General features: G+C 56.6%; 1 protein-coding gene across 6 annotated transcripts in view; it reads left to right on the forward strand.

The window, feature by feature from the left end:
• The window catches only part of PTPRF (protein tyrosine phosphatase receptor type F), a 72,261-nt gene that overhangs the window by 39,855 nt on the left and 8,295 nt on the right, over window positions 1-24,111 (forward strand). For 2 of the 6 annotated variants that reach the window (XM_063105661.1, XM_063105660.1), the window contains 15 exons: window positions 242-511; window positions 2,542-3,123; window positions 3,366-3,502; window positions 3,963-4,107; window positions 8,985-9,178; window positions 12,361-12,387; window positions 13,751-13,868; window positions 15,249-15,346; window positions 15,539-15,792; window positions 15,876-15,969; window positions 16,552-16,767; window positions 17,113-17,267; window positions 19,556-19,671; window positions 22,724-22,756; window positions 23,583-23,680. In XM_063105661.1, coding sequence (XP_062961731.1) covers window positions 242-511; window positions 2,542-3,123; window positions 3,366-3,502; window positions 3,963-4,107; window positions 8,985-9,178; window positions 12,361-12,387; window positions 13,751-13,868; window positions 15,249-15,346; window positions 15,539-15,792; window positions 15,876-15,969; window positions 16,552-16,767; window positions 17,113-17,267; window positions 19,556-19,671; window positions 22,724-22,756; window positions 23,583-23,680 — 2,537 coding nt within the window. Of the gene's footprint in view, window positions 1-241; window positions 512-2,541; window positions 3,124-3,365; window positions 3,503-3,962; window positions 4,108-7,836; window positions 8,143-8,984; window positions 9,179-12,360; window positions 12,388-13,750; window positions 13,869-13,961; window positions 14,541-15,248; window positions 15,347-15,538; window positions 15,793-15,875; window positions 15,970-16,551; window positions 16,768-17,112; window positions 17,268-18,565; window positions 18,578-19,555; window positions 19,672-22,723; window positions 22,757-23,582; window positions 23,681-24,111 lie in introns of all 6 variants that reach the window. The other 4 variants (XM_063105662.1, XM_063105658.1, XM_063105657.1 and 1 more) reach the window with 4 other exon arrangements.

A 24,111-nucleotide genomic window follows, 5' to 3' on the forward strand; every position in this document is an offset into this window, starting at 1 on the left:
GTTGCAAGATTTCTCATTAAGTAAGACATCATGTTCCAGACAGTCCCTGAGTATGGGGGCTACTTCTAGCCCAAAAGTGGGGTGGGAGGTGGGGAGTCGGAGCCCAGGGATGCCACCCCTCCTGTCCCTGAGCGTGGGTTTGGCTCTGATGAGAAGAGCTTCCTGGATGAGGGGCCCCTGCCCTTCCACCCACCAGCGTGTGCTGCCCAGCCTGTGAGTGCCTCTCTCCCTCCTCCCACAGTGCGCCGTGTGGCCCCTCGGTTCTCCATCCCTCCCAGCAGCCAGGAGGTGATGCCAGGTGGCAGCGTGAACCTGACATGTGTCGCAGTGGGTGCACCCATGCCCTACGTAAAGTGGATGATGGGGGCTGAGGAGCTCACCAAGGAGGATGAGATGCCGGTCGGCCGCAATGTGCTGGAGCTCAGCAACGTTGTGCGCTCTGCCAACTACACCTGCGTGGCCATCTCCTCACTGGGCATGATCGAGGCCACGGCCCAAGTCACAGTGAAAGGTGAGTGCAACAGGTGCCTGCTGGGGCCTGCCTTGTCACAGAGAGCTACAAGAGGTGGTAGCACCCCATCAGGCAAGCCTGAGCCAGCCACTATGGGCACAGGCAGGGCTGAGGGATCCTTACTGTCTCTGTTAATAACAGCCTTAGTGATAATAGCTGACACACATTGAATTCCTAGGTAGCAGACATCATGCTAGAAAGTACAGTCTATTTAATTTAGTCTTCGTGTTACCCTGTGAGACAGATGCTCTTTTTATCTTTTTATCCCCATTTTACAGATGAGGGAACTGAGGAACAGAGAGGCTACATCACTTGCTCAGGGTCACACAGAAGTAAATGACAGAGCAGGGACTTGAACCCCAGGTGGTCTGAATCCACAGCCCACCCCCTTAACTATTACATAGTGCAGCAGTCCCCCATTATCCTCAGGAGATATGTTCCAAGACCCCTAGTAGATGCCTGAAACCGCTGGTAATACTAAACCTACATATGCTCTGTTTTTTCGTATGCCTGTACATACCTATGATAAAGTTTAGTTTATAAACTAGGCACAGCACTCTTGCCCTTTGGGGCCATTATTAAGTCAAATAAGGGTGACTTGAACACAAGCACTGTAATACCAGAACAGTGGATCTGATAACCAAGACAGCTACTGACTAATGGTCAGGTTAGCATCTGCAGCGTGGACGCGCTGGACATGGATGATTTGCCTCCCTGTCGGGATGGAGCAGGATGGTGCAAGATTTCATCAGGCTACTCCAAACAGCACCCAAGTTAAAACTTATGAATTGTGTATTTCTGGAATTTTCTGTCTAATATTTCTGGGCCATGGGTAACTGAAACTGACAAAAGTGAAACTGTGGATAAGGGATAAGTACTGTACCAGACTTTCAGTTTAATAGCCTCCCAGCAAGAAGTAAAAATAGTAGCCACAGGGAGTGGGTTGTCTCAGTCTGGAGCCCTGGGACAGGCACACATACATAACACATGTGTAACAGACTCCTCTCTGATCTCCCTGCTTCCACTCTTACCTGCCTCTGGCCCATCCTCCATTCTGTGGCTTGAGCGATCGTTTTAAAATGTAAATCAGGATCATGTCACTCCTGTTTAAAAAGAGGAGAAACACCTTCTGGTGGAGTCCCGTTGCTCTTGGGATACAGATCAGGAGCCCCACCATGGTCTCCGGGGCCCACTGGCCCCCCACCGTCAGCATGCAGCTGCTGCATGGACACACACCATTCTGTTTGCCTAGCTCCCCTCCCAGCCCTCCCTATCGCTGGCTCCCCCTCACCCTCCAGGCCTCAGCTCTGCGAGGCTCTCCTTCCCTGATCATCCATCCAAGGAGAGCTCCTGGACTTTTCTCAGTCTTGGCACCCTGCCTCCTGCTGTCTTCAAACATACCAGAGTCGTGATTGTTGTCGACTCGGGTTTTGATTCTCTCTTGCACTGGAATATAAATTCCATGAGAGCAAGGAGGTGACTGTGTGATGTTGTAGCCCCAGCACAATGCCTGGCACTAAGTGGGCACTCAGTAATTATTTGTTGAATGATTGTCTGTGGACCTGGGATTTCTCCACTTTTAATTTGAGCCAAGCCATAGGGTCTGTCATTAGGAATTATCTTCCCTTCCCCAGCCCATTTGCACATACCGCCAGGTGGGCACAGGTGAACTGCAGAGGCAGAGCTCTGCTACTTTCCCTGGGTGCTTTCCATCTGCATGGGATTGAGAAGACCATGTCACCTCCAGTCATAGGGGCTGGTGTGAGGATCCATTGAGTCCCAGAGATGACATGTGTACATACTAAATGACCAAGGCCCCTGGTGGCACTGGCAAGTCTGGCCACTGTCCCCAGCTGGGTGCCTTCAGAGGTCACCCACCATAAGGTTTTCAGGCCATGCTTTCAGATGGGCTTTGGGTGTCAACTGCACTCTACTGGTCACATTAGGTGCCCTTGGATGATTCCCAAGGGTAGGGTTGGTTCATGAGGTCATGACCTCAGGCAGCCCTGAGTCTTCCACTTTGTCCCCAGCTCTGCCGAAGCCTCCGATTGATCTTGTGGTGACAGAGACAACTGCCACTAGCGTCACCCTGACGTGGGACTCTGGGAACTCGGAGCCTGTGTCCTACTATGGCATCCAGTACCGTGCAGCGGGCACAGAGGGCCCCTTCCAGGAGGTGGATGGTGTGGCCACCACTCGTTACAGCATTGGTGGCCTTAGCCCTTTCTCAGAATACGCTTTCCGCGTGCTGGCGGTGAACAGCATCGGGCGCGGGCCGCCCAGTGAGGCAGTGCGCGCACGCACAGGTGAGCAGGCGCCCTCCAGTGCCCCACGCCGCGTGCAGGCACGCATGCTGAGCGCCAGCACCATGCTGGTGCAGTGGGAGCCACCCGAGGAACCCAACGGCTTGGTGCGGGGGTACCGTGTCTACTACACTCCAGACTCCCGGCGCCCTCTGAGCTCCTGGCACAAGCACAACACGGATGCGGGGCTCCTCACCACCGTGGGCAGCCTGCTGCCCGGCATCACCTACAGCCTGCGTGTGCTTGCCTTCACTGCCGTGGGCGATGGCCCACCCAGCCCCACCATCCAGGTCAAGACACAGCAGGGAGGTAGGCGGGGGCACGTGTGCTGGCCAATGGCAGGGCTGGGATAGTGCCTCTTGTTCTCCCTCAGGCCATGAAGTTGGGGCTCTGGGAGGATGAGGGCAATGTATTCCATAGGTGTGTGGTCACTTGGGATGCAGGAACAGGGTGTGAGGGTAAGAATCTGCCTTCCCCTGCTTACCTTTGTCTGGGGTGCTCTGTCCTTGGGGAATTGGCGAGGCTGATGGTACCTGGGTGGGGTGTTGCAGTACCTGCACAGCCCGCGGACTTCCAGGCCGAGGCTGAGTCAGATACCAGGATCCAGCTCTCATGGCTGCTGCCCCAGCAGGAGCGGATCATCAAGTACGAGCTGGTGTACTGGGCAGCAGAGGACGAAGGCCAGCAGGTGAGTGAGGAGGCAGGGAAGGGTGGCAGGAGGAGGGGTCCTCCTGGTCACTGAAGGTTTGTTGGGCACAGCCTCTAGGGTTTCTCCGTGGGGCTTTGTGGCTCATGGGTGCCATGCAGCCCATGTGGCCTGTATATTGTCTGTGTCACCCCTTTGCCGAGGCAGAGTTCCTGGGGTCTGCTCTTGGGTCTCTTGGGCTCTGTAGCTCACATAACATTGGCAGAGCCCTAAAATCTCCCTGGAGCCATGTGGCTCAGGTGGCTCTGTGGGCCATGTAGTCTGTGGGCACGTGTGGCATGGACCAGACGGTGAGTTCTTTGTATGGTCCACATAACCTTGTGTTGTGGAGACACCCTGGGGCCACGGTCGTCCAGAGGGTCCTATTGCAGCCCACATTGGGGAGCACCTCTGAGTGACCTTTGAGATCAGAGCAGTCAGTGGATGCTCCCTGCTCTTCCAGCACAAGATGAGCTTCGACCCCACCTCCTCCTACACTCTAGAGGACCTGAAGCCCGACACACTGTACCGCTTCCAGCTAGCTGCCCGCTCGGATATGGGGGTGGGTGTCTTCACTCCCACCATTGAGGCCCGCACAGCACAGTCCAGTAAGTGTCTCCTGAGGCCACTGCCTGTTACACCTGGCTGGGACACACACGCATGCACATGCGCGCACACACCCTTTCCCCTCGACCAGGTGGGTGGTCAGGTCTGCCGGGCCCTGGACTGGACTTTGGTCTGGGGTCTGGGTCTGTACACTGAGAAAGGGACAGGTAAGTGCCCCAGTCTGTGTCCAGGCAGCTGCTGCCTTCCCTGCTCCCTGCCTAGCTTCCTGCCCCTCCCTTCCCCCCATCTCTCCCATACCCTGCCCAGGTAAGTGCTGTGTCTGATTCATCTCCGTCCTCCATCCTCCCCTTGTGCTGGTCACACCAGCCAACTGGGCCATCCTCAGTGGTGGGCCTGCGAGGTTGCAGACCTGCTTTGGTGGCTGTTTTCCCTCCCCATAGCCCCAAACCTCATCTCCTCCATCATCCGTATTCCTCTCTTCATACCCCCACCATGAGAATTACATGTGAGCCATGTGGTCACCCTGAGCTGACTGCACCTGGGGACAGGTCTGTGAGAATGCAACTGTATGACCGAGCCTGCCCACATGCCTGGATGTGGGGCCACGTAGCCGTTGCGGGGGACTGTCTGTGACGCCATTTGTGTGACAACTGTGTAGTGTTGCGTGTTACTGTGTGCTGTGCATGTGAGACTCTTTGATGCTGTGGCTGTGTATGTGGCACTGTCTGTGGGTATGGGTATGACCATACCGGATCACCTGGCCATGGAGTTCCTACACATGTATGTCAGTGGTCTGTGGGGGACTCTGTGGCCTGACCCCATGACCATGTCTTTAGGTCTCTGCAGCTCTCCAGATGACAGACTGAGTGTGCATGTGATTCTTTGACTGCGGGTGCCACTGGGTGACCTCTCTGTGATCATACAACCACAGCAGACCCCTGTCTGCGATACTCTGCAATAAGGTGGCCATGGGGGTGACTGTGGTGGGTGGCACCATGGGATTGAGATGATGACCATGTGCAATGACCATGAATGTGGCCATGTCTGCGAAGCAGTCTGCATGACGTGGGACTGTGTGCTCATGTACCAGTGACATCAAGAGGCTGCCTGCAATCTGTGTTCGTGGGTTCATTCTAGAAGCACCTGCTGTGCTCTTCCTGGGGGCCACCAGACCATGCACAGTGCAGGGCCAGCGTCATGACCAAAAGACATGGCCTCTGCCCATGGGGATTCTACAGTGGAGTGGGCAGACACATTACACCTGTAATCACCCAAATGAGCTTTTAATTACATCTGTCTAAAGGGGGATGGAGGAGATGGACAGGTGGAGAGATGCTGTGACAGGAACTTCCTCTAGTCTGAGGGTTCATAGAGGGCTGTGCGCGGGGAGGGGGTGCTTCACCCTTGGGCCTGGCCTAAAAGAAGAGCAGAAGCCAGCTGGGCAAATGAACGGGAGCAGGGAACACGGGAGCCTTAGGGAGTCTGCAGGCCCAAAAGCCCAAAGCCAGAAGGCACAGGTCGTGGTCGTGGTATGGACAGGGAGCAAGCAGGAGGCCAGTGTGGCTGGAGCAGCCGCCAGAGCTGTAGCAGTCAGGGCCTAGGGACAGAGAGCAGCTGGGAGGGCTGACCCTGGCTGTTCTGTGAGGATGGACAGGGCTTCCTGAGAGGAAGCAGAAGACCAGTTAGGAGGCTTTTGGAGCCACCTAGGCAAAAGATGTGGTGGTGGTGGTGGTGGATTCAAGCACTATCTGGAATGCTGACTGGCCAGGACTTTGGCGATGGATTGGGAATGGGGGCCGAGGGAGAGGAAATGAAGTGGATCTTGCTTCTGGCATGCTAGACCTAGGAAGAGAGTGCCGCCACCCTCAGGACTGGCAATGAGGCAGAAGCAGGTGTGAAGAGCCTGTCGTCCAGGTGGGGGTGCTGGGCAGGCTGCTGGGAGCCAGGGCCTGGCTGGAGCTGGAGGCCCCCGAGAGGAGACGCAAGACTGGCTAGAGGAGGAAGTCCAGGAGAGGGAGCAGAGTTTCACGAGGCACTTAGGTAGGAAGTAGAAACAGCAAGCTTAAACATTGTGGAGAAGTTTCGCCATGAGGGAGGGGGCCATTGCAGCTGGAGGAGACTATGGGGCTGAGGGTGGGATTTTTCTTTTAAGATGGGAAAATCTTAAGCATATTTAAATGCTATTGGGAAAGAGTCAATAGAGAAAAAAAGAAAACATGGGAAAGTGAAGGGTAATTGGCCAGCGGGTGGGGGGGTGGTGCAGAGCACTGTGTTGGGGTGAGTGGCCTCAGATCCACCTCTCCTTTCAGGTGCAAAGGCAGGTAGGAGGAAGGGCTTGGTAGCCAGAAGGGGAGGGAGCTGCTGTTCTGCTGTTGGAAGGCTCAGTTTTCTCTGCAAAGTAGGAGACAGGCTCATGTGCTGAGAGGAAGGGAGGTGTGGGGAGAGTGGAGGAGTCTGACCATGTTCCACATAAATTGGCAGAGTGAGCTGGGCAGAGCACAGAGACCACAGGCAGCATGGAGGGCCCAGATGAGCCAGCATGCCCTGTACTGCCTTGCGGAAAGCAGAGAGTTGGGTTCGCTCGGGGCTTGGTGCAGGAAGGCGGGAGCATGGAGAGATCAGGAGGTGGGGGAGTTTGGGATATTGGTGAAAGAGTGGTGAGCTGGAGCTGCAGCTGACTCTTGAGGGTGGACAATGGGTAGACGTCCCCAGGGACTGAAGACAGGTGCAGTGCTGGGGTCCTGGAGCCACTGAGCTGAGGCAAGAGGTGAGAGTCTGCAAGATTTTGGAGGCAGGGCCATTTCTAGTAGTGGCAGCGTCTGGGATATGACCACAGCCGTTCGGTGGAGGAGAAAGCCTGGAGATGAGGGATTCTGTGGCCATTGAGTTGAGGGGCTGCTGAAGTCCCCCAGACAGAGGGTAGTGGCAGACTTGAGATAGAGAAGCAAAGCCCGTGTGCTGGCAGAGAGTCCTCAGTGGGCTGAGAGCCTGGAAATGTCACTGGGCACAGGAAGGTACACACCTGCCTCCTAACCCCCGGGGAACCTGTTGAGCGAGATCATCTCTGTTGGGTACTTTTGCTCTAAACCCAGGGGCCATTGGCCTCCTTCATGTCTGGCCTCCCGTCTCTGCGGTTACCTGTGGCTCAGGCACAGAGACCTGCCCAGGCAGGCACAGGTCAGAGCAGCGTCACTCCTAAAGAGCCATTGGGGGGCCGAGCCCGTGGCGCACTTGGTAGAGTGCAGCGCTGGGAGCGCTGCGACGCTCCCGCCGCGGGTTCGGATCCTATATAGGACTGGCCGGTGCACTCACTGGCTGAGTGCCGGTCACGAAAAGGACAAAAAAAAAAAAAAAAAAAAAAAAGAGCCATTGGGGCCACTTGTCCTCAGAAGAGAGGAGCCATGGGCACGGCAGGCATGGAGCGGTTCTCTGTATGTGGTTGTGTATGTGATGTGTGTGGGGGTAGCAGTGGGGCCACACGCTTGTGGGTATCTGATACTGTGTATGTTCCATGTGAGACAGCATATGTGTGTGTGAGATACTGTGTGTGTGTGTATGTGTGTGTGAGAGAGAGAAGAGCCTGTAGGCCAGAGGGAGTCAGGCCATCTCAGTGTCAGTGGTGGCAGCCTGCTTAGAGGGACCCTGGGATGGCCATTTCAGCACTCAGGGGACAGCCTGCCTGGGTGAGTCTCCAACCCACTGTGACTCAGTTGCCGTGCCTGTGACCCCCACCTTCCATCTGCCTGCTTCCCCCCATTTGTCTTCCCCAGCCCCCTCCGCCCCTCCTCAGAAGGTGACGTGTGTGAGCGCGGGCTCCACCACAGTCCGGGTAAGTTGGGTCCCACCACCGGCCGACAGCCGCAACGGCATTATCACCCAGTACTCCGTGGCCTACGAGGCGGTGGACGGCGAGGACCGCAGGCGGCATGTGGTGGATGGCATCAGCCGCGAGCACTCCAGCTGGGACCTGGTGGGCCTGGAGAAGTGGACAGAGTACCGGGTGTGGGTGCGGGCACACACTGACGTGGGCCCCGGCCCCGAGAGCAGCCCGGTGCTGGTGCGCACCGATGAGGACGGTAGGCGGTGGCACCACAAGGGGAGGGGAGGGAACACTGCCCGAGACTACCCACCAGGCAGCCCACGGTCTTGGCCTCCCATAGGTGCACTCATCTTTCTGGTGCAGACTTAATGGCCCAAATTAGGAGACATAGCTATGGGACAACTTGTGCCCAAATTCCAGCTTTTGGGGCTGTCTCCAAGGTAGCTTATGCCTTAAAAGGCTAAGGTGGAAGATGCAGTCCCACCTAAGATTTGGGAGGTCGAGACTGGGAAGGCTGTGGTGCAGAAGACCCTCAAAGCAGAATCAGCAAGACTGTACCTTGGCTGGGGCCGACCTGTGGCTCACTTGAGAGTGTGTGGTGCTCATAACACCAAGGCCATGGGTTCGGATCCCACATAGGGATGGCCGGTTAGCTCACTGGGTGAGCGTGGTGCTGACAACACCAAGTCAAGGGTTAAGATCCCCTTATCGGTCATCTTTTAAGAAAAAAAAAAAAACACTGAACCTTGGCTGGACATTGGCAGGATGTGGGGGCCCAGGAAGAGTTAGGACAGATTGTGCTCACTCTGGGGTGGTCAGGGGCCTGGTGCTCACCTCTCTCTGTCCCCCACATCTACCCTCCCCATGAGGTGAGGTAGCCTGGGGCTAGAGGGCTTGGCAGGGCCCATCCTGGGCTCTTAGTCGTGGCAGGCGGAGGGAGCCTTCCATGTTTCTCACCAGAGATGGACGGTCTAAGGAAATTACATCAGGGCCTTTTGTGGGGGAGTGGGATGCAGAGCAAGGCCCTGAGTTTGCTGTGCCCACCTAAGCCAGGATCAATTCCACCTGGCCTGACTTCCTTTTCTACCTGGCCCCCAGTGCCTAGTGGGCCTCCACGGAAGGTGGAAGTGGAGCCTCTGAACTCAACTGCTGTGCATGTCTCCTGGAAGCTGCCCATCCCCAGCAAGCAGCACGGCCAGATCCGCGGCTACCAGGTCACCTATGTGCGACTGGAGAGTGGCGAGCCCAGGGGCCCACCCGTCATCCAGGACGTCATGCTGGCTGAGGCCCAGGTGCGTCCTTGGTGTGGGTGGGGTGGAGGTGTGAGCAGAGGCCAGCAGGCACCACTTCCTCTTTGGAGCCCAGATACCTCCCCTCCCCTGCCCGCCCTCAGAGGTTCTGTGACTGCTTTTCCTTGGCCATAGTACCAGAGATAACTTGCTGTGTCAGGGGTGGAAGGCACTGAGATGGGGAGGTGAGGGCCAGGTTCCAGGAATACTTCCTCTTCTGTCTTGGGTCTTTCCAAGCTGTGCCAGCCCAGGCTCTGGCAGGCATCTCTGTGGCTCAGCCACCAGCACTCACAGAGCTTTATCTCCACAGACCCCAGGTCTCGTTTGCCACCCTTGCCCAGGCCTCAGGCTCATGGTTGGCAGGAGGCACGTTCACTGTACTGGTTAGGCTGAGCTTTTGAGACGTGCCATCCTCCTAGACAGTGCTGGGCTGGGTATCCACTCCTCCCACAGCCAGAGGCAGGAGAGCACGCCTAGGCTGCCATATCTTCCACTTGGCCGTGGGCCAGTGGCCTTTGCAGAGCTGCTAATGGCTAAGCGGGTGTTGCTCTGCCAAATGACACCTGGGGCTGTCAGGACTCTTGAGGGCTAGGCCTGCTAGCCAGCCTCACATTTCTCTCTGTGTACTTGTTTTCCTGGGGATGGTGATTTTGTCCATGAGTTTGGGGTGAGGTCCCTGGGTATTCGGAGCACTGGTTTGCTATTCAGATAAAGAACCTTGAACCTCCCCATGGAGGTTATGCCAGTGCTCCAGAATTAGCCAGCAAGTGGGTGACTGAGCTTGGATAAGAAGCCGGCTCCCTGGACACCTGTGTAAGGACTACAGTTGCTCTTGTGAGCCCCTCCCAAACTGCTCCATTGAGGAGACAAAACTCGTGGTGTGACCTGCTCTCAAAGTCGTCTCATTCATGATCAGGGCCTGGGGGATGCTAAGGGGCCAACGCTGAGCCAGCCCCCAGAGGAGGAGCCTGGACTCCCTCCCGAGCCCACGCGCCCACCTGCCCAGCTTCTCACCCCTGCCTGGGCAGGTAGCAGGGGTGCAAGCACATGCCCATGTTCTGCATGCGGTGCTGAGAAGTGGGCCCACGTACTCACGCTGGCAGGAGCCTTCACCCTTCCTGCTGGGCTCAGCCCTCTGAAGTAAAATTTCTTTCTGCTCAGAGGCTGCCTTCTTTCTCTCCTCATCCTATCCAGGGCTGAGGGACCAGGAGTGGAGAAGGGGGGGCTTGTGTACCCGCCTGCATTCCTGGGGCAGGTTGAGGGCTCCTCATGGAGCTTTGGTGGACACACCCATCCAGAAACATCCCAGGAATGGATTCCCTCTAGCCCCTCCCATCCTAGGGGGCCAGTGGCCACAGCTGCGGCCAGTGGGGTTCCAGAGGAGCTACTTTGGGTGCCCCCTTCTAGTGCCATGTGGTTTGGAAGGGAAGTGGGCCTAAGGGTCAGGGACACTGCCCTCTTAGCCTCAGACATCCATGGAGGGGAGTAAACCCGAGCCCAGGCTCTAGAGAGGCCAACTGTAGGTGAAGGGCCTGGCCTGCACATGTGGCCCCCTTGATCCTGGTCACTCTGCTCCAAGGCAGTAGGAGAGCAGATGGGGCCTGGTCCCCAGCCTGGCCACAGGGCCCAGCTGTCCCCTGCGCCTCCCTGTCAAGGACACCACACCCTATTCCTCTTCACCCAACAGCACCATCTGCTCAGCTCAGGGCCCCAGTCAGTTGAAAGAACCATGTGGTATGTGCCCCTTCCCTGGCCCAAAAGTACAGCAGACCCATCTCCTCCCTTTCTGTCTGCCTCCATCTCGGGTTTGTCTCTGTGCTTCTGATGGTGTCTGATTCCATCTCCTTGTCTCCTTTTGCCCCCTCCTCGTGGTCTCTTTCTCTCTCCTTCTCACTGCCTGTTTTTGTCTAGCTCATTCTCTTTTCTCTCCTTTCCTCCTCCCATTGCCACTTTTCCAACACCTTCCTTTCCTCTCTCTCCCCATTTGGTTCCACCTCTGTCTTTCCTGCTTTCTTCTCACTCTGCTTCTGATGCAGGAGAGGTACCACGTGAGAACCATCATGGCAAGGCCTGGCTTGGACAGCCCAGGTCTTCCTCTAAGCAAGGAAACTAGAACAGAGGTGGGCCCAGCCACACTCTATAAACTGGCCACAGCCATTAGCAACCTGTCTAGCCTTCTGCCATATTCAGTCTGTTCCACACTCCTTGCAAGGACTTTCTAACAGAGCTTCCCAGAACAGGAGGAACTTAGGCCACAGCACTGAGGCTGGTGGACAGAGGCCAGGCCAGCACTATGAGGTTTGGGTCAGAGGACTCCAGGGTACCTCCAGTCTGGAGATGTCATGGATCATCTCCCTGTGCTGTGCTTGACACTGGCCAGCCTGTAGCCCTCCATTGCCACAGGGCCTCAGAATGGAGGCCTCAGTCCCCCCACCTGTCCACTTAGTGTACCTATATATACCAATGGCCTGTAACCCTGCCAGCCCTAGAACTTGTCCCTCCTTGATTCTCAGGCACCCCCAGGAAGGAACAGTGGTGTGGGTAGTTCCCTGTGTTTATGGGGCAAGGCCCAGGCTCTGAGCTTGGCACTCATGGTCTTCCTAATCTTGCTGGCCAGCCTGCCCCTTGGCCCACCCCAGCCACAGTACAGTCTGTACTGTTCTGGGACACTCCTTATGCCTAGGGTAACTATAATTTAATGTCTCAACTGAGATACTTCTGCGAATAGAAGGAGACATTGTGAATATCATACCATGGCAACAAGCATAGGCCAGGACTGTCCCAGGCCAACCAGGGTGTACAGTCACCACATTTACTACCTGCCCTTCCCCCCCATGTCTTCCCTCCCTGCTGCCTTAGCTGTTGAAACCACCCCTACATCTGGCAGCCTCTCCCTTGGAGCACCTCCAGCTGGAATTCTCTGAGCCCTCAGTTTCAGCAGGCCCTCTCCCTTCAGGTCGTCTTCTCTCTAGGTCTCCCTACCCTCCTCAGCCCTGGCACACACCATTGGTGCTCAGTGAGGCAGGGACTTGAATCTTCAGACAGGGAGTGGTCCAGGGGTGCTGCCCCCCCACCAGACACTGCAGAGGCCCAAGCTCTCCATCCATCCTTCCTGCGGTCAGGTCCCCTCCAGGCCAGAGTCTGTCACCATCCTGTCTCCCTTTCTCTCCCTCTCCCGCGGTCAGTGGCAGCCAGAGGAGTCCGAGGACTATGTAAGTAACAGGTGTGCAAGAGTGGGCAAGAGCTGGGTCAGATTGGGCTCATGGGACACTCTCCCTCTCCCTCCTTTCCTGCCAGCCTGTGCTGCCAAGATCCACAGGGCACCAGCAACATCCAGAGAAAATTGGCGTTTAGACGTAAGCACCGAGCTGAGCAGCGATTGGCATTTTCTCTAATCCTTACTTCTCGCCTGTTGAGCAGCAGTTTGAGGCCAGTGTTCATGATCGACCAGGGCCTGGCCCCTGCTCCAGCCAGACAGGGTTGGAGTTAAATCCGATCCTGATCATTAGGCCTTATTGATCCCTGGTGTGAAAAATCTCCCGCTTGAGGGCCCAGGCTGGGAGGGGAGTCTTGGGAGCCAGGTTCCGGCATTGGTGCATTCTGGAGCCCCAACCCTGGGAGACCCTCCAGCTGGGGCAAGAGGGGCCTGCGAGGGGTTGGTGGTGGCTGCAGAGGCCCCACCTGAAATTCAGAGCTGGAGGGACACCAGGCTTGGTGGTGACAGCTTTGTTCCCACTGTACCATGATCCCCTCCCTTCTTTCCACTCTTCCCTCTATGTGGTGTGACTTGGCCTCTCGTGGTGTTTCTCCGCATGTCCAGAAATGATGTTTTTGCTGGAAAGGGGCATACGGGCAGGGTCTGCCAAGGCAGGAGGACATTGCCTTGGCCAATATTTCTGGCATCACTGGGAACAGATGGGGAAGTGCGTTCCCCAGGTACGGGGGGTTCCTTCTCCTAGTCTGTCCCCCAGCCCTGGGCTCAGAAGGTATTGCAGGGCATGGATGTTCATGGAGTCAGTGGCCTAGAATGGGGTCAGATGGGGTCCTGACTTGCACTAGTAGGGTGGCGCTTTGGCCCACCCCCCCCCCACTTCGCACCGTGTGCAAGTGTGTGTATGTGAGTGTACGTACATACGTATATGCATTATTGTCCACAGGTGGCCTTAGCGCCTGCTCATGCAGAAGGAGCTGTAAGCTATATGCATGTGCGTGCCAAGAGCCATGCAAGGTGCCGATGCGTGCAAGGCTCTGTGCCATGTGTGCATGTGTGCACAGACCTCACGAGATGTCATTCACAGCACAATGGAGTGAAGGAAACATTGTGGCCTTTTGTTCTTGTCTGAAAGGAAGAATGAGCTGCCTGCCCCAGGCCTGCAGCTCCTGGGGATGGGTGGGGTCTTCCCAGGCCCGCATCCCATCTGCCTGTCCTGCCTTCAGCAGAGTCCACCCTAGCGCAGCCCCACCTTCCAGACTGCTGACCCCATGTGCCCCCCTTGGGCTAGGGTCCTGAGGTGGCTGACACGGTCTGGCCTCCCTGCACTCTTGTGATGGGAATGGGCCCTCCTCCTCCCTCAGGAGACCACCATCAGCGGCCTGACCCCGGAGACCACCTACTCTGTTACTGTCGCTGCCTACACCACCAAGGGGGATGGTGCCCGGAGCAAGCCCAAAATTGTTACGACGACAGGGGCAGGTGAGTGAGGAGTTAGGGACAGAGCTGAAGGGACAGAGCTGAGGGTGGGGCAGCAGGGAGGGCAGCACCAGAGCCCAGCACGTGGTTGTTCAGTCCCAGGCCGGCCCACCATGATGGTCAGTACCACGGCTATGAACACTGCCCTCCTCCAGTGGCACCCGCCCAAAGAACTGCCTGGTGAGCTGCTGGGTTACCGGCTGCAGTACCGCCGGGCCGATGAGGCGCGGCCCAACACCATAGACTTCGGCAAGGATGACCAGCACTTTACAGTGACTGGCCTGCACAAGGGGGCCACCTATCTCTTCCGGCTTGCCGCCAAGAACCGGGCTGGCCTAGGTGAGGAATTCGAGAAGGAGATCACGACCCCTGAGGACGTGCCCAGTGGCTTCCCCCAAAACCTGCGCGTGACAGGACTGACCACATCTACCACGGAACTGGCCTGGGACCCGCCAGTGCTGGCGGAGAGGAACGGGCGCATTACCAACTACACCGTGGTGTACCGCGACATCAACAGCCAGCAAGAGCTGCAGAACATCACTGCTTCCACCCGCCTTACACTTTCCGGCCTCAAGCCGGATACCACTTATGACGTCAAGGTTCGAGCACGTACCAGCAAAGGCGCCGGCCCACTCAGCCCCAGCATCCAGTCCCGGACCATGCCTGTGGAGCAAGGTGTGTGCTGCTCCTGCCTAAGCGTGGCTGCGCCTGGGGACCTCTGCTCTCCTTGACCCACTGACCTCTGGCGACTGATCCACCAGCCTCTGGTGTGTGACCTTCAGTCTCTTGTGGCCATGACCACTAACCTCTAGTGAATGGGCGTCACGTTCTTGGGTGTGTGGCTCCTGATCTCTGCTGTCCTTGACCTATTGATCTCTGCTGTGTAACCTTCTAGTCTTCTTGTGACCTTGACCCACTGATCTCTTTTGACTGTATCACCATTCTCAGGTGTGCAACCTGCTGATGGTTGGTGTGTGACACTAATCTCTTGGGTCCGTGACCCACTGACCTCTAGTGAACATGTTCCACTGTGCTCTGGTGTGTGATTACATGCTTCTCATGACCAAAACACACTGATTTGTGATCACACTGACCTGTTTCTGGGAACTCAAGCTTTTACCCACACACTTCCAGAGGTTCTGACCATAAGTGCCAAGATATCCCTGGCTCAGTTCAGTGCTCACTGTGTGGAAGAGCTTGGGCGGGGAGTTGAACTGTGCAGTTTGGAGCTGGCTGGGAGCGGGGGTGCTTGGTACTCTGCAGCTGTTCCTAAACCCTCCACACCCCAACCAGTGTCTCCTGGTGGGGAACCCTCCTAGCCCATTCACCCCGCCCCACCCCAGGTACCCAGCCAGATCTGACCCGCTCCTTATGCCTCCACAGTGTTTGCCAAGAACTTCCGTGTGGCAGCTGCAATGAAGACATCTGTGCTGCTCAGCTGGGAGGTCCCCGACTCCTACAAGTCGGCTATACCCTTCAAGGTAGGTAAGGGCCACAGCCAGCCAAGCCCAGCACACACACGGGCCTGCTGTGTGCCATCATTCCAATCCCAGCCCACATGTGTGCATGTCTGTGCTGCGGGACCCTTGTGTGCGCACATGCTGTGCCCCACAGGCCCATGATGGGTAACCTCAGCCAGAGGCACTGCCACACTCCCCCCACTGTTCTCGCAGATTCTGTACAACGGGCAGAGTGTGGAGGTGGATGGGCACTCGATGCGGAAGCTGATCGCAGACCTGCAGCCCAACACAGAGTACTCGTTTGTGCTGATGAACCGTGGCAGCAGTGCGGGAGGCCTGCAGCACCTCGTGTCCATCCGCACAGCCCCCGACCTCTTGCCGCACAAGCCACTGCTTGCCTCTGCCTATATAGAAGACGGCCGCTTCACCCTCTCCATGCCACACGTGCAAGACCCCACGCTCATCAGGTGTGCAGACGAGGCCCAGGGAGGCAGGGCAGGGTTGGGGGCCACTGATGATGACAGTCCTGATTCCTTCTCTGCCCACCCAGATGGTTCTACATCGTGGTGGTGCCAATTGACCGTGTGGGTGGGAGCATGCTGGCGCCAAGATGGAGCACACCTGAGGAGCTGGAACTGGACGAGGTGCCTGGGGAGGGGACAGGGCACTAAGGACAGCCCCACTGCATGGTTGGTTGTGGCCTCCCTGTCCTGACCACGGCCCCAGTGGACTTGCCCAGATTCAGTCCTCAAATTGAAATCAGTCTCCTGGTTGCCCTGGCTGGCAGCCTGCCCCATCTCTGAAGAGAAGGACTTAGAGGTGAACCCCCTGGAAATGTTCAGAGAACTCCCTGGAGGTGTTTGAAGAGAATCTCCTGGGGTGGGAAGGAGTGGAGATGCCTGTGCCGGTCTAGAGAATCCTCAGCCCTGTAGACTTTGGAGAGTCCCACAGATCCAGAGTGAGCACTGCAGCCTGTGGTCCTCCGGAGCATTTGGAATCCTTGGTCCTCTGCTCACAGCCAGTGTGGAAACAACCCTTTCTGGTTAGGATGAGGGCAAATTGTCCATAGGGGCTCTTGTCATGAGCTGGCGGGGAGGAGTGGCACTGCAGTGAGGGCCGCGTTCCAGGCTTGGGCCCCATACAGGGAAAGTGAGCTTCCGTCTCAGCCCAGGGAGCTGATGACCCAGGCTGTGGCCCCACGTGTCTCCTGTGTTCTGCCCTGCCAGCTTCTGGAAGCCATCGAGCAGGACGGTGAGGAGCGGCGGCGGCGACGGCAGGCAGAGCAGCTGAAGCCGTATGTGGCTGCTCAGGTGGATGTGCTCCCCGAGACCTTCACCCTGGGGGACAAGAAGAGCTACCGGGGCTTCTACAACCGGCCGCTGTCTCCAGACCTGAGCTACCAGTGCTTTGTGCTCGCCTCCCTGAAGGAACCCGTGGACCAGGTTTGCCTGAGTTGGCTTGGCTCCCAGCACCCCAAGACTCCAGATCTGCATTAGCCCAGGGACTCCCAGATCCCTGGCCTGGGGCAGTCCCAGATCCCCAAGACCTGCATGAGGGATCCCAAGACTAGGGATCTAAGCCCTAGGACGAGAAGGCCAGACCTAATCTGGCCCCAGGGACACAGTCCTGCTTACTAGGCTGAGGTCAGCCTCTTAGGATCTAGGAGACCAGGCCTGGCCCAGCCTGGCGTGACCCAGCCCCAGAGCCATTTCTCCAGGTTGATGAGCAGAGTGTGGGGGCTCTCATGTTGAGCTCACTGCCTGTGCTGTTCCTCTGCTGGGCCACAGAAGCGCTATGCCTCCAGCCCCTACTCGGATGAGATCGTGGTGCAGGTGACACCAGCCCAGCAGCAGGAGGAGCCCGAGATGCTGTGGGTGACGGGCCCCGTCCTGGCGGTCATCCTCATCATCCTCATTGTCATCGCCATCCTCCTGTTCAAGAGGTGAGCCCTGCCCTCGGGGCTCCAGGGGACAGCCACCCCACCCCCCGCCTCCCAATCCCTCTGGGTGTGGGCATGAGAAGGTGCAGCCATCCCAGACTGGCCCCGGGCCCTGGGCTCAGGGAAGCCAGGAAAGGCAGAAGCAGTGTGTGTGCGTGTACCTGCATCTGCATGCATGTGGCTGTCGAGTGGGCGCTCTGTGTGTCTCAGCCTGGTGTGAAGAGGAGCTGAAGCTCCACAGAGGGCCATCCTTGCGCACTCTGGCACGTCTGTCTGTCTCTGTGGATGTGAGCATGTCTGTCTCCTCTTCAGCTTCAGGACAACCCTCCCCTGCCTCCTTCCATAAACGCCTTCCTTCTGCCGCCGTTCCTAGATGACCCCCCAGCCTCACTCTCCTCCTTATGCCTAGGAGCTAAGCCGCAGGCCCACATGCCCACAGATGTTCACTTAGCAGACATTTATTGGCCCTGTGTGACCACAGCATCCACAGCAGTCTCAGCCTCAGTGTGTCCGTACTTAGTCCTCCCTCTTGGGTAGTTGCAGCCACCTGTCCATGGAGTCTCCCCGTCCTATCTGTCCACCTCCCAGCCTGAAAGGTATTTCCAAAGATTTAGCTGTGTCACTCTCAGTTTAAAACCTTTTGGTGCTCTCAACACAAAGCCCAGTCTCTTCAGCCTGACAGTCAAACACCTGGTTAATCTGGCACCTGCCGCCACCCCCGACATCACACTGAACTAATGCAGTTCCTGGTGCAGGCTGTGCCCTGTTTTCCCTGCCTACTGGCAACTGCCACCTCATCCTTCAAGACTCAGTTCCAGGCTCTGGTGCCTGTGAAGCCTTCCCTGGTCCTGCACAGCCCTCGATCTGTCCCCATGATACTCTGTAGGGAACTTGGCTGAGTCTCAGCCCCAGCACAGGTCTGATGACATGCGTGTCAGTGCATGCCTGGCAGATGAACACGTGCTGGTCTGTGTGTCTGAACACATCTCCACATAGGAGTACCTGTCTCCTGTGCCCATCCATCCCCTGCCCTGGACCAGTGCTCCCTCCTGAAGAGTTAGTTCACTCCTTCCAAGGCGAAGTGTGGGCGGGGCCCTGAGGAGTGTCCGCCACACATCGCGTTCTTCCCACTCCTACCTGGATCCTGGTGTCTGTCTGGAGAGGTGACCCCCCTCCCTTTGAATGTCACATGGGTGCCATATAAGGGTCCTGCAGTGTCCCCATGTCATGAGAGGTCTGAGTGCTTGGCGGAAACAGTGACCGTTCCTTTCTTCTGTCCTTGCTTGTCTTTCGGGACCTAGTAAACAAGAAAGGTAGGAGTCGTTCCTTCTCTCTTCACACGCCTCCCCCTCTATTTCTTAACCCTGTACACATTTCGGGCCAGCAGGGAGGGACAGCGCTTTGACCAGAAGCCTCCTGTCCTATGGCTTTAAGCAGCAAACTGTCCATTCAGCTCAGCTGGCTCCCCGGTTCGGGACTGAATCCTCATTGGCGTGAGGGGGCAGGCTCTGTTGCTGTCTTGCCAGTTCAATTCTGTGCCCAGAGGATGCTCCTGCTCTAGGGCACATGCATAATGCAGACTTTGTTACCTCCCCTGAGTGCACAAAGCTCACCAGAACCTTCCCTAAGCACCCAGTTCTCAGAGAAGTTAAAGTGCTGCAAGAAACCGTCTTGCATATGTGCAAAGAGCACTCACTCTGCAGAGCAGCAGGGAAGTGTGTCCTGATATGCACACGAGCATGCTCACACAAGTGCCTTCTCCCCAGATACACAGCTGGCCCCTCGATATTTGTTAGCAGCTGGACCCTACAGTCTGTCTCTGACCCTGTCCTTGTAGACAAGAAAGCAGAGGCCAGCAAGGGTGATGCCTTCCGCGTCTCTCCCCTGCTGCTCTGGTCACCTATCCTGGTATCCGAGAGCCAGACAGTTGGAGCCCAGTCCCCTCTGATGTTTGCATATTTTATGTGTCATTTGCATGTTTATTCCTGGTGATTCTTGCTGCCTAAGCTGTAGTGGCCTTGGGGGATAGCAGCCACTGCACATCAGTGATCTGCCTTCTATCCAAAGGAGTCGCCAGCCTCTGTGAACCCTTCCTCCCTCGCTGCTCCGCCCCCCACTCCATGCTCCTACTGTCTCCCCCCATCCCTGTTCTGTGTTCTTGAGGCTGCTCTGCCCCTGGTTCCTCCTTGCTCAGAGACTCCGGGGTGAAGTGGGTGGTGGGGGGACAGCCAGCCATGCTGTGCATCACTGCCTGGGCCTCAGGCCCCACCACCTCCCTTCTGCCTCTTTAGGAAGAGAACCCACTCCCCGTCATCGAAGGATGAGCAGTCAATTGGGCTGAAGGATTCCTTGCTGGCCCACTCCTCTGACCCTGTGGAGATGCGGAGACTCAACTACCAGACCCCAGGTAGGGCGGCCCTTACAGCCCACTTGTCCCCCAGCCTAGACCACGTAGGCCCACGGGCTCTGTTCCACCAAATGCCCCAGGCCACATGTCCAGTTCTTGCTCCTTTCCTTCCTTTTTGCCCTTGTTCCTATACCCATCTGCTGAGGACCACAATGACTGAGGAGCCCCTGTATCCAACAGCTGGATAGGTGCCTCAGCCAGAGTGGCAAAGCTGTTTAGCTCCTTCCTTTTCTTCAGTCAGAGCCTCTGACTACAGCCTAAAGACCCCCCAAGCCCACATCCCTGCCACGGGCTGGCCAGTGTCTGCATCCACACTTGGGCCCCTCCACACGAAAGAGCAGCATGTTAGCAGTGGGGGAGGCCCCACCGGACATGTGCGGGGAGACGGGGTGCCCGTATTGGGCCCTTCTTGGAGGTCAGCCCCAGGTCTACTAAGCAAGGACAGGGAGCCCAGCTCAGAGCTTGGTGCCTTCCCTTCCTCCCAGCCACTCTCGCATGGCTGTCTGGCTGCTGCTTCTACCTGCAGTGCCACTCTTCCCCTGCATCCAGCAGACAGCTCAGACCTTTCCTGCTGGGAGAGGCCTCCACACAGGGTTAGGGGTCTCACTGTGGCTCCCAGAGCTCTTTGCTTCTTCCATCGTGACACCCCTCACAGGGGGCTGGAATTGCCTCAGTGAAAGTCTCAGTTCTGTGATGCCAGGAGCTGTGTCTTATTCATCCCCCACCTCTTGTGTTCAGCACTCAGTGGGTTCATGTTGAATACCTGTGAAATGAACACAGCTGAACGAATGAGTGAGCAAACGCGTGCACATGGGGTTTGTGGATGCGTGTGTGAGTTATTAATGCATATCAAATTACCCCAAAACTTAGTGGTGGAAAACAACAGTAATTACATATCATTTCTCACAGTTTTTGTGAGTCAGGACTGCAGACAGGGGCACAGCAGGAACAGCTTGTCTCTATTCCAGAATGTCTGGGCCCTCAGCCGGAAGACTCGAAGGCTTGGAGCTAGAATCATTTAAAGCAGGGGTTGGCAAACTGTGGCCAGTGGCCAGATACAACCACCACCTGTTTTTGTAAATAAAGTTCTACTGGCACACAGCCACGCCCATTCACTTATATACTGTCTACGATTACTTTCTCAGTACAAAGGCAGTATTAAATAGATGTGGTACCTACTACAAATGTCCATAAAGCCTAAAATATTTACTCTGGCTTTTTATAGGAAAAGTTTGCCAACACCTGGATTCTAAGGGCTCGTTCACTCACTTGTCTGTTAGCTGATGAGTCGGCTGTGAGCCTAGCTGGGGCTATCAGCTGGGATGCCCATGTGAGGCCTCTTCATGTGGCCTGGGCTTCCTTACAACATGGTGACTGAGTCCCAAGGTCACATGTCTGGGGAGAGATTGTGCCAGGCATACCTAGCAGATTATTGCAACCCAGCATGATTAGATCTGAGGAAGCCAAGCACCAGGATGGCAGGCCTGTGAGGCATTGGTCAGGAAAAGGGGATGGGGGATGGCTAGCTAGCTCCCTTCCGTGGAAGCATATGCAGAGGCTCTGGGGCATTGCACATGCATCAGATATGGGCACTTGAGAGTTACTGCAGCACTGGAGCTGGGGGGTGGGGGATATTGAGCCAAGAGATGATTGGAAGGATAGGCACAGGTCCAGTCACAGACAACCTCAAACTCCAGGCTAGTGGGTTCGAGCTTCGTCTTGAGGGTTCCACGGAGGCACTGAAGGTTTTCAGCAGGGGAGCGATGTGTTCAGACTTGTGCTTTAGAAATATCACTCTGGCTGCTGTGTGGAGAATGGGTTGTAGGGGGAGAAATTGGGGCAAGTAGACTTTTTTTTTTTTTTTTGTCTTTTTCGTGACCGGCACTCAGCCAGTGAGTGCACCGGTCATTCCTATATAGGATCCGAACCCGTGGCGGGAGTGCCGCCGTGCTCCCAGCGCCGCACTCTCCCGAGTGCACCACAGGCTCAGCCCGCAAGTAGACTATTTAGAAAGCCACTAAGTAGGTGACAGGTGGCAGTGGGGATGGAGAGAAGGGACAGACTTGGGAAATGTGAAGGAGGCGCGGGCAGCAGGGCTCAGGCTTGAGTCCATGCAGGGGGCAGGCAAGGGTGGCTATGCAGTTGCTTGCTGGGTGATGGGTGGGGGGTGTCCTGGTGGCAGCAGGTCTGTGGGTTTGGAGCTCTTCACTGACATTGGGGCTTAAACCACCAGTGTGGGAGGTGCTGAGGAGTATACTGTGGTCAAAGCCTGGGAATAGATGGGTGCTCCTAGAGAGAGGGCGAGAAGAAGAGGGGCTGAAAGGGGCAGGTGATGCAGTGTTAAGAAAACATGGAGGAAGAGCAGCCAGCGAGATTAACAAGGGGCCACCAGAGAGAACAGGAGGAGTGCCATGTCCCTGAGACTGGGGTGGGGGACAGCTGTGTGAGGGAGGGGGATTTAGTGATGCAGAGTAGTGGGGAGCCCCAGAGGGAGGACCCTTGGCCTTGGCAGGTGAGACCTCGGAGAGAGAGGGGCTGCCGAGTTCTGGGGTAGATGCAGTTCAGTGGGTTGAGGACAAATGGAATACAGACGTAGAGAAATGCCTTCCACAGGCCAGTGTGAGAAGGGGATGGTGGCAGGAGCATAGCAAGAGTCGCAGAGGGGTGTAGGATCGAAAAACAATTTCTTTTTTTCCAATATGGAAATAATCCAAAATTAGCCAAGGCCAAATTTTGATACGAGAGGATCCAAGGGTTGGTTTGGACTTCGTACTCAGTCACCCAGGCCTGCAGGGTTTGGAAGCACTTACCTCTGGAGCTGGGGCATCCACCTGTGTTACTACGAGACTGAAGAGTTAGGGTCTTGTCCCGCAAACCCAGGCCCTCACTGCCCGGCTGACCCCTTCTTCCTGCCAGCCTCCCGAGCCCTCTCAGCCCTTTCCCCACCCCACCACCCCTGCACCGTGCCTGACAGCTGTGTGACCAGGGAGGGTTAACAGGCTCTCTTCTCTTGCCCCGTTGTTTTTTTTGTTTGTTTTTTGTTTCTCTGCAGGTTCCAGTGTCCCCAGTTGCCCGAATATCTCAAGTTAGTTTTCAAAGTTCCCGTGTTTGGGGGAAACTTTGGCTTCTGTGTCTGTGTCCACTCCTCTCCTTCCTACCCTGTCATCTCCCTCCTTCCTGAATTCTCATCCCATTTCCTCTTTTCTCTCCCTTCTTGATGCCTCCACACCTTTTCCCCTCTCCGTCCTCCTCTCTGCCCCCTCTGCTTCTTCCAGTTCTGTTTTCTCCCCACTGGTCCTGTCTCTGTCTCTGCCTCTCCCACCTCTGGTCTCAGTCTGATACCTTTGTCTGTCTGTCTCCACATCTCCTTCCTCATCCCTGCTGCTCTCCGTGTTCCTTTGTGTCACTCGCCCATCGTCTTTACTTCGTGACCACTCCATCCACACACCTGGCGCCTGGGACGATGATGTCACCAAGTCTCCCATGGTGACTGGTGCCAGTGAGAGGCAGAAGGGCTGTCCTCAGGCGGGTGCGGTGGGAGACCAGCTTCCTTCCATCCTGTCGGGGGCCATCGACTTGGGCTTGCAGCCCCCATCTGGGAGGGAGGAGGCCTCTCATCCCACCAGAACAGGCCCGCCAGGCGTGGCCCTGGTGCCCCCACTCGGCGCTGCGCCACCGGACACGCTCCATCACTCCTGGCTCAACACTTCCCTCTCTGGCCTCTCCCACGCTCCAGCCACTGTGAGCTCCACCATTCCAGTCGCCGCATGTGCTGCTGCCTCCATGCCACCAGTGCCGAGTGCTCCATGGTCACACATGTTCACATATGCACATACTTGCATTGGGGCTGTTTCTGCTACCCCGTTCAGGCCTCATGCTAACTCTGCCTGTGTGTGCCCCACCTCTCCCAGGTATGCGAGACCACCCGCCCATCCCCATCACTGACCTGGCGGACAACATTGAGCGCCTCAAAGCCAATGATGGCCTCAAGTTCTCCCAGGAGTATGAGGTGAGACGTCCCCCCACTTGCTGTGTGCCTATCCTGGGCCTAGCCGCATACCAGCTCCTGTCTTGTCCCAGGTCCCACCTATGTCTAGGAGACTCCAGGCTTTCCTGCAGCACAGAGAGAAGGGCTAGCAGTGCAAGGTGCAGCTGGGTAGCTGGGCTGCTTGGGAGATGCTTCAAAGGCTGTGCATGCCCCCAGGGTTAAGACTCTCGGACCCTTGCCCACATGCTAACAGAGGCAGACACAAGGTCACAGACACAGACCAAGAATAACAGCCCTAACAGCTGGCATCTTCAAGAGCTTGCTGCATCATCTCGTTCAGTCCTCCACAGCCTTATGAATGAGACTGTTGTTCTCCTGTCTCACAGGTGAGGAAGTGGGGCTCAGCAAGGGGGTCTAGGTTTGCCCAAGATCAAACCTCTGATGAGTAGCAG

This window comes from Cynocephalus volans, chromosome 8 (assembly GCF_027409185.1).
Source record: "Cynocephalus volans isolate mCynVol1 chromosome 8, mCynVol1.pri, whole genome shotgun sequence".
Lineage (NCBI taxonomy): Eukaryota > Metazoa > Chordata > Mammalia > Dermoptera > Cynocephalidae > Cynocephalus > Cynocephalus volans.